Genomic DNA, 14,003 nt, shown 5'->3' with positions numbered 1-14,003 from the left:
ACCACAGGTATGATACACTGGTGTATAAATACACTACCAGTCAAAAGATGCACTTCACTGAATTATGTTTCTAAAGGCTTGTGCTTAAATGGTTTACATGCATTTTGTAGACAAATACTGAGTATTAATTTATTTACATAAATCATACAGTGAAGAGCAAAACTAATCATGAAATGCTCCATCACACTAGTGTTTAGAAGCATCCCATGATGCACCTGATGAAGGTGGTTGATGAACCAGTGTTCAGAGACGGACTGACCTTTAGAGCTCTGCACTTCTCACAGCACGGCTGAAGCTGCTCTCCTGAGGCTTTTTAAGAGAGAAACACACTATATGACTGACACAACAAACACCCAATATCAGCTCGTGCTGTAAACATCTGAAACATGTTGAAAACAGAGAGCAGTGTCATTACCGGCAGGTTTTTCTGCTCTGGATCTCGTGTCAGAGTCTGAAAAAGCAAGATATTCCATCATTATGATTGATCTTTCACTCAAAAACTGGACCCTTTTTAGCTTCACGTTTCATCTAAAAATAAAATGATTCATTACAATAAAATCTCTTGGTGTTTATTGCTACAGTGCATCCGGAAAGTATTCACAGCGCTTCACTTTTCCCACATTTTCTTATGTTAGAGCCTTATTCCAAAATGGATTAAATTCATTATTTTCCTCAAAATTCTATAAACAATACCCAATAATGACAATGTGAAAGAAGTTTGTTTGTAATCTTTGCAAATGTATTAAAAATAAAAAACAAAAATCACAAAATTCTAATTCTATACACCTGTGGCAATGAGTCTGATTGAAACGCCTGAATTCAAGAATTAAGAGATGTGTCCCAATACTTTTGTCCATATTAGTGTATAGGATTCATATTTTAAGGAGATAAATGTGTAAAAAGCATCAGAAAAGATTATATATAGAGAGCGAATCTCAACCTGACTGTTTTTCCTCTTCCTCTTCATGGGCCTCCTCTTCCTCTGAGCTCTCCTCAGCTGACGTATCATCTGAACAAACACATGCACATCGTACAATATAGTGTCATACATGTTTCTTTGAGAAAAACTCAATCAGTGAAGCGCTCCTCTTCATATGGTGTGCAGCAGGTTTGAATGTTAATGAGAATGAGTAGATGACAAACTTGTTTAAAATGTTAACTTTTTTGAACAAGTAATCACTCCTCTATGTGCATGTGATGTCATGAACGACAGTCCTATATTGTTGAACTAACGTGGCTCAAACAACAAGGGTGCGACTGGTTTCGGGCTGGTTGACTTGCTAGTTAGTTTCTACAACAATGCATCGTAGTTACGTCGGATGCTCTGTTTAGTTCCTGTCTCTATGAAGCCCCTCCTTCTGAAAAGCACAATGTGCTCTGATTGGTTGGCTGGAGCAGTGTGTTGTGATTGGTGTTTGGGAAATGTCCCGCCCCTTACCATAACCGCCAGTTTCAACACACTACTAACTAACTCAAGCAGGCCCCGCCCCTTTATTCTGCACATTAATTATTTAAATGAGGAATATTGTGAAGAAACTCAAGATGGAGTTCAGAAACACTGACACTGATGTAGAGAAGAACTCTTTGTGCTTTAGATCTTAACTAACTATATGTTTCTATAACACTAAGGTTATGAAACACAACAGAATGACCAGAATAAGACACATGAAATGGCAAGACCTCAGGAGATTACGGTGCACATTTCCTCCAGTTCTGATCACAATGACAGGAAATGTTTGGTGGAGGTTATAGCTGCTGAAGCACTAAACACACACACAGAATCCAAGGGTTGACGTAATGTTTCCACCCTGCACACTCGATGTTTAACAAGGTATCAAAACACATAATTTTTGTGTGATGTGTCTTCTGGTGTGACTTAAGTTGAAGGGAAGATGAAACGTTTATGAGCAGTTTATGCAGAATCTCAGGTAAACACAAAAGCTGCACAGACTTGTTCCTGTACCTGCTGCACTGATTCTTGTATTTCAGTGTGTTTCTGCACAACACATGCTGTCGAGAAGCAGATTTGACTTTTAAACGTACCTGAACTGCTGTGAGAGCTTTCAGCAGGATGATCTGTTTAAACACAAAACAGGAACAACTTAGATACTTAATGTGGTCCAGATAACATCATATTGTGAGTTTCTGATGATTAAATCAATCGCCTTCATTAAACTTAAACTTTTAATTTCAATGAACTCACTTGTAACTTACGTTTTTAAGTTAAACCAACCATTCTAAGAAGGGTCCATGAACTAATCAACTTCATTCACATTCATTCACAAGAGAACTTTTAAAGAGAATACAGAAAATAACCAGCAGTCACGCTAAATGTACTTTAGGTATTCTGATCCTTTCTGTGACCACTTGAGGTCGCCATTCTGCTTTCTATTTTATTTTTTCTGTGACTCTTATTATTGAGCCTCGTTTTCCTGTTTCCTGTTGTGATGGTTAGCACCTGTGTGTTCTTGAGCCTGTGTGTGTGTGTGTGTGTGTGTGTTGGTGTCATGATGATCTCTACTCCTCATTTCTTGATTTTTAGTGTTTTCACATGTAAATGGAGTTGCTTTTGAGGTCAAAACTTCAACTCTTCATGTGACTTAAATACTGCATGGTCATATGGTTAATGAAGATAATGAACAACTTAAAATAATAAAAAACAGGTTAAAGCAGTCTACATGTGTGAGCAACATCGCCTTCATTCATTCATTCATCCGTGAATATAAAGCAAAGCCACTGATCTCTGAGTAAGAAGAAGATAAACAGCACTTCACATTCACGGCGCTGATTCATTCAGGCGCTCTGTCTTTACTTTCCCCGGGAAACACCCTTCTGCTACTAATAGATGCAGAGCGACACTTTGCTTTCTCATAAAGTATCACTTCACTTTTAGTCATTTGTAATAGTTATTTGGAATTACATAAATGCACAAAGGGAGAGTTGGGGAGCTACTATCAGTACTGACAAATGATGGGTATTAGCAGTTAAATATGTGCCTCTGATATAAACTTGTTAGCAAACTAAAACCACACATTTTCCTTACTTGAAATAAAAAAAAAAACCCATAATAATAGTTTAACTTGATATACTAAAATAACTCAAACTAAAACTGAAATAAAAAAATAATTTAACAGATTCTGCAAGTGGTTCACAAACTTTTTCTTGCAACTGTAAATATGAAAAAAAAAAAAAACTAATAAAAATTACAAAAACACGATAAAACAAATGAAAATGAACATATAAAAAATTTAACTTTATTGAAAGAAAATGCAATAAAAACTACAATAGTATCTGAATGACAGTGAAATAACACGGCAGCTGAGCTGATGGAGTGTGTGTGTGTGTGTGTGTGTGTGTGTGTGTGTGTGTGTGTGTGTGTGTGTGTGAGGTTATGATGACCTCTGCTGGAGAACGTGTTACACTGTTTCACACTCCTGTTCACAGTCCATGTCCTCCTCTCTGTTCAAACTTAATAAAATGAATCTGATTTGAGTTGGGATGCTGAACACATTCACTCACCTTCAGGTCTGATGCCGAAACTTCTCCATTCCTGAAAAGAACAAATAAACGATGTGTGAATATCAAACACAGTTCATAAAGATATGTGCTCAAATTTGGATATTTGAGAAATGCTGTGCGGTAAAGTAGACTGACGTGAGGAGATGTAATTCACAACTTCCAGTGTGACAACAAATGAAAGAAAATTCAATAATAACTTTGCTACCAATGCAAAGCTACAATCTTGACCTTCCCATTAGCATTGACCTTCACTTATGGAAATGTACACAACAGTGCACTCGTGTCCTGAGAGGATTCTGTAAAGACTTTGTTAGACTCTAGTTTTGTCACGTCATGCCATTCTCTTGTAATGTAATGCAAACACAGTGTTGGCGTGACTCTGACCGTCACCTGACACCTGCTGCTGAGCTCCAGAGACAGACACGCTACAGACCACATGCTCCAGAGAAACAAGCACTTTCTGTGTGAACTCGTGTTTTTGCGGCAGCTCTGTATGTTTCTATGGCATTGCGGTCGAAGAGTAATTAGCTGCTGAACTGGATTTAATTGATGTCATAACAAAGGTCATTTAGACCGGGACACTTAAAATGAGCGGTTCATTCATAAATGTGTAAGATCTCCATGAACAGAAGTCCTAATAATCAATGTCCATTACATTGTTTTGCAACATTTTTAAAGAGGACAAATTATGTCCTTTTGGTTTGATTGGTCGACTGGAGCAATGTGTTGTGATTGGTGTTTAGGAAATGTCCCGCCCCTTACCAAAACTGAGAGTTTCAAGAAACTAAAGCAGGACAGGGAGCGCGAGATTTAAAGGGGCCGCAGCCTGAATCGGCGCATAGTTAATGATGCCCCAAAATAGGCAGTTAAAAAAATGAATTAAAAAAAAATCTATGGGGTATTTTGAGCTGAAACTTCACAGACACATTCAGGGGACACCTTAGACTTATATTACATCTTGTGAAAACTGGTTCTAGGGCACCTTTAAGATCTCATTCACAGATCTCATATACAGACAAGCATCTGTGTTGCATGAAGCTAGTTGAACAAACTCTGAGTTTCAGGGTAGGTTTGGAGTTGACAAATCCAGATAAATCCAGCCTGGTTTAGATCAGGATCAACTGTTGTACAACGCTCGGTATAAACTTTCTCTGTCAAATCCAGAGTTTGCAATTAACTCTGAAGCACGTGCACCCGAAAGTGTGACACGTGCGGCAAACAGCCAATCGCACGGAACATGCAGAGCGTCCGTTTGATTCATTTCTCGCGAGAGAGCCGCGCAATTCACGTGTCTTGCGAAGATTAAGAGTTAGTTATGAAAAATATGAAATTAAACGCATTTACAAAGCAGGAATAAACACTGCTGCAGTGAAAGTCTGAGAAGAAAATATCTGACTATATCAATGCATGTCAATCAAACAAATAGACCAGATAATTAATATAGTTTCACAAATGTCAGCTTAATCTGTTTAAAAGCTTTACATATTATGCATGTATTGTATTTATTTTAATTTAAAAGTAAAGTTTAATATTGTCAATTAATATAATAGGCCTAATTATATGAATATGTCATGAATTATTCATAATTTTAATTTATTTAATATAAATAAATGAGAAATTTTGTCTCTAAAATGTTTTCACTATAAACTACTTTGATTCGGAGCGAGAGATCCAGGGGGAGTGGCTTTATTGCATCAGATACGTGTCACTTTACTCACAGCTGATTGGTCGAGTTTGGGTTTGTGCTGATCACGTGAACAGCTTCGGCCAATACTGAGTTAGCGTTCTCACACAGAATCTGGAAGCGCTGGACGTAAACAACACATGAGAATACAGGACAGAGAAGAGATTGTTGAATAAAGTGGTTATTTTTGTTTTGTTTTTGCACACAAAAAGTATTCTCGTCTCTTCATAACATTAAGGTTGAACCACTGCAGTCACATGACTGTTTTAACGATGTCTTTAGTTCCTTTCTGGACCTTGAAAGTGTTGATTATATTTTATGAGTCATAAACCTCTCGGATTTCATCAAAAATATCTTAATTTGTGTTCTGAAGATGAACGAAGGTCTTACGGGTGTGGAACGACATGAGGGAGAGTAATTAATGACAGAAATTTCATTTTTGACTGAACTAACCCTTTAATAAATATCACACGAAGAGTGCAGTTTTCCTCCAGATATCAGTATAAGTTTAATGGAGCGTCGGCGCTCCCGTCTGCATGTCTCTGTTTAAGAGCCAATAAAAACTGAACCCATATAGGTAGCACAAAAATACAAAACCAGAGACTTCAAGCCTCCAACATGCTTCTGTTGCGTTGTTTTCACCCTCTAATGAGTCTGAGTAATATGCGTTTACAACAAAAACAGCACAGCCGCTAACTGAATACAAATATGTAGATTTCACGTGCTCATAACTTCATTATTTAAAGCAGATCAGATTCTCACAATTAAAATGAATCCAAAATCAAAATAATATATTGCGTTGCTCACAAGATATTACTCAAGGAATGATTTAACATACTTGGCTAAAAACACGTCTCTCATCTTTCCGGGATGCAGTGTATAAATAGGTATAAAGTTTAGAATCTCATCTTTTTAATGCATCTTTTTAAACCATTTTGAAAAACTCCTAACGAGTGCTGAGAAGAGCCTCTAAACCGGAGTTTACCGCCCGTGGGCGCCATCTAGGTGTGAAAAAATGAATAACACTTTATTCAACCATACTTTATGCAATCACCACAAAATTTGAACCAGATGCGGCTCACATGTAGGATAAAGATTTTTTTTTTTTTTCTTATTGCCTTCATGAGTTATTCCATGTCAAATAAAAAAAAGAAAAATTATTTAAAAAAATATATATATTGTTTGCCTTTTATCAGCAGTTTCTCAGCATGAAAATGTCCAAATGTAATGTAGTGCGTTCTATCAAATGATGCCTATCTTTTGACTCTCCTTGAGTTATGAGTCTTTACTTTTGTGTGTGTCGCTCAGAAAAAAAACTCGAAAAAGTGTAAATTATCTAAACCAATGACCCTTCAGATGTGGCGTCTGCGTTTCCTCTGCATTGCAATGATGAATTTTGTTGATACTGATTTAATTTGACTGGTAACAGCCCTTTTGTGTCTTATTATAAATTAATTTGATCACATTTATGAAATTGACAAAAATGATGCATATATGCATGCATATAATTAGATTAAAAAAATGGATTTGTAAAGGTGAAAATGCCATAAAAGGTAAAAATCAATTGAAATGTATTTGAAAAATCATTTCTGTCACTGCTATCACAATAACACACTTGTCTAATTATTGTTATTGTTAAAATCACAGAAAATATTGAAATATAATTTTTTTTATTTAGATAAACCTTCACAAGTTTAGTGTTGATGAATCATTTATACCTCAGTATTTTATGTTCTTTCACTGCTAGTAACTGAGCTGACATTATGTTTATCTCGCAGGCATAGTTTCATGGCACTGATTTAGAAGGAATTTGCTGTGAAAATGAGGGTGTGACGTTCAGAAGCAGAAGGTGTGAGAAACGCACAGAACTGGTCACTCTGGTCATTCCTGTAGCTCGTCTGTATTGTCATTCAAGAGTGAAACTTCGCTGATACACATCAGATGGTGTTTGTGTTTATAGTAGCTTTTGTTAATTAGTCAGCTTCTCAAACCTGTCCTGGGACCCTCACCACTGCACATTTTGCATGTCTGCCTTATCTAACACACCTGATTCAACTCATCAGCCAATGAATGGAGTGTGTCTGATGAGGGAGACATACAAAATGTGCAGTGGTGAGGGTCCCAGCACAGGCTTGAGAACCACTGAGACCGGATAAGACATCATTAATGCAACATAACTTTAGACATTAAAGCACCTCGGTTGAAGACAGGACAAGAACATGGGAGGTAAGAAACTACATCTTTAAAAAATATGCTTTTAATTGAATTCTAAAATTATTCTATTTGTTCTAAAACAGAATTTTGAAGTGTTTTTTGAATTTTGAACAATTGCAAGTGTTTCCGTATTTAACAAGAAAAGTTTTAACCTTTAGAAATTCAGGTCACACTACCTCTCTTAAAGGTACAGCTCACCCAAAAAATGAAAATTCAGTTATCATGATGTTTCAAAACTGTTTGACTTTAGTTCTGCTGTCGAACATAAAAAATAATATTTTGACAAATGTTCCAATTTTTTTTCCCTATGATTGAAATCATTGGGGTTCAATGGTTTTTATGATTTAAAGACATAATATAAGTCTTTAGATTTTATTAAAATAATAATTTCTCAAATAGCTTCTGAGACTAGTAATTACGACATTTTATGGCACAATTTCAACTTTTTATGATATTGTCAACTTTTGTAATCATTTTGACTTTTCATAATTTTGACTGTTTGTCTTATAATTGATTTAATTCAACTTTTTATGAGATTTGAGATGTCAGTTAAAATTTTATGAAATGATTCTGACTTTTTGTCATTATTTATCATAACTTCATTTTTTAATATGTACCTAATATTTATGCCTTAATATGTCATAATTTTGACTTTTTATGCCATAATCATGAGTTTGACATAATTTTGATATTTCATGGCATAAATTATGACTTTTGATGTCATCAATATGACTTAGTAGGCATGTGACGGTATCAGATTTTCATGTTGAGTTTAATTGCTGAAGCTCACGATATTGAAATAAGTTGCAAAAAAAAGTGTTGTCATAGTATAACAGGTTCTTGAATGTTTAAATATTAATGTATTTAAACATTCAAGAACTCTGAATGTTTAAATACAATAATACAATACACAAAATATATATAAAGTAAAATTTTCAAACAGATTAAAGTGCAAAAGAATTAGGCTATAAAGAACAACAGGAAACACTTTACAATAAGATCTCATTATTTAATGCATTAACTAAGATTGAGCAACAGCTACATTTGTTACAGAAAGTGTTATTTTTGTTAATGTTAGTTTAGAAACTCAACTGATCATTGTTAGTTTATCTCAGGTCCATTAAATAAGTTCTTATGATTTTAGTAATATTAAACAGTAGACATGTGCCGATATTTGGTAATGCGGTATATGCACAATATTGTTATCGTGGGCACTTCAAAATACCGTAAATAATAATTTAATACCAATTATTAATATTTTTATAATGCATTTAAGAATACTTTCCCCATCAACCGTATAAAATGCACAACACTGCTGTATTCTGCGTCAAAGAGACACGTGCTCAGATGTAATCAAGCCCAACGAGAAGCACATGACTGAACAAGTGAAGGAGACGCGCTGAATGAAAGTGCACGTTCACTCTCTGACAGCAGAGGGCGCTGATGGAACAGCAGAAATGCAGTGGTTACCCCGGAAATGAACAAAAAATAATACTTTCTGTAACAAATGTAGCTGTTGCTCAATCTTAGTTAATGCATTAAATAATGAGATCTTATTGTAAAGTGTTTCCTGTTGTTCTTTATAGCCTAATTCTTTTGCACTTTAATCTGTTTGAAAACTTTACTTTAAATATTTGTGTATTGTATTATTGTTTTTTGTTATTAAAAAAAGAGTTCTTAAACTTGTTTAAGAAAACACTTTTTTTTCTTTTTAAACACTTTTTTGCAACTTATTTCAGTATAGTGATAATACCGTATACCGTGATAAAAGCTTCAGCAATTAATTGCAACATGAAAATTTGATACCGTCACATGCCTATTTAACAGTAACTAAAAAATTAACATTAACTAAGAATAATTAATGCTTTATAAGTATTTTTCATTGTCAGTTTGGTAGTAATGAATTAACATGTTAACTAATGAAGCCTTATGTCTCAAAGTGTTACTGAACAATAACAAATAATGAGAACATTTCTAATCATTAGGGCATGTTGTAGTCCAGATTAAAATATAAAAATGTTTAAGTTTGAAAATAAGTAGCCTATTAAGTCTATTAATATGTATTGCTGTGATGAACAACATGGAGATTACAAAAAAATGGCATTTTAAAACTTCACTAGAGCAGCTGCTTTGTTTGCGGGGTTTCCGGGGTAACCGCTGCATTTCTGCTGTTCCATCAGCGCCCTCTGCTGTCAGAGAGTGAACGTGCACTTTCATTCAGCGCGTCTCCTTCACTTGTTCAGTCATGTGCTTCTCGTTGGGCTTGATTACACCTGAGCGTGTGTCTCTTTGACGCAGAATACAGCGGTGTTGTGCATTTTATACGGTTGATGGGAAAAGTATTTTTATATGCATTATAAAAATTGTAATAATTGGTAATAAATTATTATTTATGGTATTTTTAAGTGCCTGCGATAACAATATAGTGCATATTTATTATCGTGATATATCGCATTACCAAATATCATCATAAGTCTATGACTTAGTACGTCATAATTCCAGTTTTTATCTCATAATCATGAGCATATTCCAGAGGTGGCCATCTCTGGTCCTGGAGAGCCTCAGTCCTGCAGAGTTTAGCTCCAACCCTGATAAAAACTCACCTGCCTATAGCTTTCCAGCAACCTTCAAACCTTGATTAGCTTGTTCAGGTGTGTTTGATTAGGGTTGGAGCTGAACTCTGCAGGACTGAGGCTCTCCAGGACAGAGGTTAACCAACCCTGGCATAATCAAAAGTGTGATTTTTTGTTTAAGAAATAATTCAGATCTGTAAACCTCATAGTTTATTACTAGAATAGTAAATTCCTTTACTAACAACAGCATATTTCTCAAACAGCTTCTAAATCTCAACCTGAGAAAAGGATTGTGCTTCTTGGGAAAACCGGAGATGGCAAGAGTAGCGCCGGGAATACGATTCTCAAACAGCAAGTCTTCAAGAGTAAAGCTTCACCCGAGTCTGTGACGGCTGAATGTGTCAGTGCAGATCGGAAGATCGATGGCAAAAATATCACCGTTATTGACACTCCTGGACTCCTTGACACCGCTCTGAACGAGGAGACCATCAAATCCGAGATCATTAGATCCGTGATCGAAAGCTCTCCAGGTCCAGACATGTTCATCATCGTCCTGAAGGTCGAGAGATACACGGGACAAGAAATGGAGATTGTGGATAAAATCGTGGAGTATTGTGGAGAAGATACCTTTAATCATTCAGTGGTTTTATTCACTCACGGCGAACAGCTGGAAGGTCAAACCATCGAGGAATTTGTGAAGATGAGTCCGAAGCTGCAGGAGCTTGTTGATAAATGTGGAGGCCGCTGTCACGTCATCGACAGTAAATACTGGAAAAACCGGCAAAATGGATACAGGAGCAACAGGGTTCAGGTGAAAAATCTGCTGGAGACCATCGAGCAGAAGCTAACCGGCTGCTACACCAATGAGCTGCTTCAGACAGTGGAGGAAGAGATTCAAGAGGAGATGAAGAACGTAGACAAGGTCAATGTGTTGCCAGAAGAGAAGCGAGAACAAGCGAAAAAGATCGTGTACACAAATCTTCAAATTCGGCTTGCAGCGGTGACCACAGAGACACTGGCCCGTGCTTTTCTGGGCATCGCTGAGGCGGTGGCATTCGTGGTGGCTTTACTGTAAGCCGCCAATGTTGACAGCGGGAACCGATGCAGGAGTCATCATGGCAGTCGTGGGGCAGGGATTGTTGCCACAGGGGCCGCAGCTCTAGCCGGAGTGATCGGACGAGGAATTACTGGATACAACGCAGCAGATGAGGCGATTCAGGGTGTGACACAATAAACAACTAGGCATGTGACGCTATCAAATTTTCATGTTGCGATTAATTGCTGAAGGTTTTATCACGGTACTGAAATAAGTTGCAAAATAAGTGTTGTCAGTTTAACAGGTTTAAGAACTCTTTTTCTTATAAAAAAACATTGAACATTCAAATACAATAAAGCAGTACACAAATTATAAGTAAAATGTTTCAAACAGATTAAAGTGCTTATAAAGAACAACAGTTAACACTATATAAGGTCTCATTATTTAATGTTAGTTAATGCATCAACTAAGATTAAGAATGTGCAATAGCTACATTTGTTACAGAAAGTATTATTTTTTGTTAATATTAGTTAAAAAATACAACTGATCATTGTTAGCTTTAGGTCCATTAAATAATAATTACAGCTTTCGATTTTAGCAATGTTAATAAACATTAACTATAAATTAACATTAACTGAGATTAATAAATGCCATTTTAAATGATAATAAATGCTATAATAAAAATATTTTTTCATTATCAGTTTGGTAATAATTAATTAACATGTTAACTAATGAAGTTTTACTGAACAATAACAAATAATCAGAACATTTCTAATCATTAGGGCATGTTGTAGTCCAGATTAAAATATAAAAATGTTTAAGTTTGAAAATAAATAGCCTTTTAAGTCTTTAAGTATTTGGTGCTGTGATGAATAACATTGAGATTACAAAAAAAAAAATGAATGGCTGTTTGAAGCATTTTAAATACTGTAGTACCGCAGCTGCTTTATTAACGGGGTTTCCGGGGTAACCGCTGCATTTCTGCCGTTCCATCAGCGCCCTCTGCTGTCAGAGAGTGAACGTGCACTTTCATTCAGCGCGTCTCTTTTGCCTCATCCAAATACCCACACTTGCGTTCTTGGCTACTTGAGAGCTCGTGCACGCGACAGGAAGTGCGCAAGACTGTCCCATGTCTTAAAAAAGCCCAAGTGCAATGCCCTTAATGCACACTAAACCCACACTATCTTGAATACCACTTCTGAGCGGTATTTGAGGCTAAACACTCACAACTCGCATGCCCCGAAATCGCAAGATGTCAACGAAAACATATGACTGTAAGTTAAATTAATTATATATTACATATAATTTGGTAGTAAAATATAAAGTGTTTTTAAAGTGCGCATTTTATCGATGCAAAGATGAGTAGGAAATGTGTATTTTGTACAAAATTTGCAACTGCTTTTTATCACTCAAAGAAGCTCCACAATTTTAATAGTGTCTTCTGTTTGCTACATAGCGACCACTGAACAGACCTTTTAGAAGTGTATTGAAAATAATATGATAAAATAATAATAATAATAAAGCAGTAAATGCTTGCATTTTTTGCAAGACTGTAAGTGTGTCCCATCTGGGCAATCACAAGTTCTACACACACTTGCAGTCTTCAACCCACTTGAACACTTGAGCAAAATACAGGAAATACGTCATGTAAGTAGACGAGTGGTCAAGAGCAAAGACCGCAAGTGTGGGTATTTGGACAGGGCTTTTCACTCATTCTGCCGTGTGCTTCTCATGCACGATGGGTCTGTTTACATAGTGTGTGTGTCTCTTTGACGCTGCATACAGCGGTGTTGTGCATTTTATACGGCTGTGAAAAGAACAGTTTATTGAATTCACTGAATTGAAAATCGAGTCGAGAATCGAAAATTCGAAATGGAATCAAATTGAGACCTTGTGTATTGGAATCAAATCGAATTGGGACATCTGAATCGATACCCAGCCCGTGTGCCATGTGCTCTCCTGTCCATTGTCATCTTGTTACCTGATTATTGGTTTGTTTGCTCCACCTGTCCTCCCTCGTTACACTCTTTGTTTGCTCCCTATTTGCTCTCCTTGTGTTTGCAGTCCTGTGTCAGATCATCATTCAGTGCTCCCTCATGTGATGTTTCCCTGTCCTAAGTAAAGTCACCCTGTTTTCCCCTTTGGGGTAGTTTTGTTTACTTTATTTTATTAGTAAATAAAGTCCATTGTTTTCTGCACCGAGTCGCTTCATCCCTCATTCCCAACCTTGACATTTATGGAGTATATAATAGTCAACATTTGAAGCAGATCAACAAAGTTCATCAAAGCTGTCCTAAGAAGAAGATTTTAGAACAACTCTGATGAAAGGTTTTGATCCACTTCAAATGTTGACTACTATATTATATCATCATTGTTGCATGTGCTTTATCATTCTTTCTAAACAATGCATGGGGATTTGTTTTTAATTTTCTTTATTATATGAACATGAAGTCCCATTATACTATTTATTATAAAGTGCTGGTTTAATTGCATGTTAATTAGAATTTTAATATCTAATATTTAACTATTTTAAATAATTATTTATAAGGTGTAGTGAAAAGGCACAGAATTATACACAGAAAAACTGATATAACAATAGCAGGTGAGCACAGGTCCACAGATTTGACCATGTGTTCAGCTCCTGATGGTCACTCACGGCCATCCTTATTTGAGGCAGTGCCAGCCCATTTAAAATGCCCTGACGCGCCCCTGCCTGTCACATGAGATACAATCACAGGAAACGATGGAGTGCCAGCATCACATTATCACCACACCACTCCCTCCCTCCAGTCGCACAAACACCAGAACACCGTCAAGGGCCGATAATTATGATGATTCACACTAAAAAGTAATAGTGAAAAGACCGAAGTATGTCAACAAACTGTCATCTGAAGTCCACGCAGCAGCACCGAGCTTCATGAAGCGTCATCAGCGCTGCGGGCGGCTGTTTGCACATCAGAGCTCTGACCTCAGGCTA

At 36.4% G+C, this 14,003-nt stretch overlaps 2 protein-coding genes across 7 annotated transcripts in view; one reads left to right on the top strand and one right to left on the bottom strand.

Moving 5' to 3' along the window:
• The window catches only part of si:dkeyp-97b10.3, a 32,771-nt gene that overhangs the window by 14,662 nt on the left and 4,106 nt on the right, over positions 1–14,003 (bottom strand). For all 6 annotated transcript variants that reach the window (XM_048161179.1, XM_048161175.1, XM_048161174.1 and 3 more), the window contains exons 2-6: positions 3,520–3,550; positions 2,044–2,077; positions 941–1,009; positions 416–451; positions 260–309 (exon numbers count right to left, since the gene is read on the bottom strand). In XM_048161179.1, coding sequence (XP_048017136.1) covers positions 260–309; positions 416–451; positions 941–1,009; positions 2,044–2,077; positions 3,520–3,550 — 220 coding nt within the window. The remainder of the gene's footprint in view (positions 1–259; positions 310–415; positions 452–940; positions 1,010–2,043; positions 2,078–3,519; positions 3,551–14,003) is intronic.
• On the top strand, positions 7,093–11,694 carry LOC125249016 (GTPase IMAP family member 7-like). The gene is made up of 2 exons (XM_048161196.1): positions 7,093–7,429; positions 10,254–11,694. Exons 1-2 carry the CDS (start codon positions 7,423–7,425, stop codon positions 11,063–11,065), a joined length of 819 nt encoding a protein of 272 aa, XP_048017153.1. The 5' UTR covers positions 7,093–7,422; the 3' UTR covers positions 11,066–11,694.

The sequence above is a fragment of the Megalobrama amblycephala genome, linkage group LG16, assembly GCF_018812025.1.
Source record: "Megalobrama amblycephala isolate DHTTF-2021 linkage group LG16, ASM1881202v1, whole genome shotgun sequence".
NCBI lineage: Eukaryota > Metazoa > Chordata > Actinopteri > Cypriniformes > Xenocyprididae > Megalobrama > Megalobrama amblycephala.
Note: the sequence above shows the minus strand (reverse complement) of the source record. Positions and strands in the feature narration are given on the sequence as shown.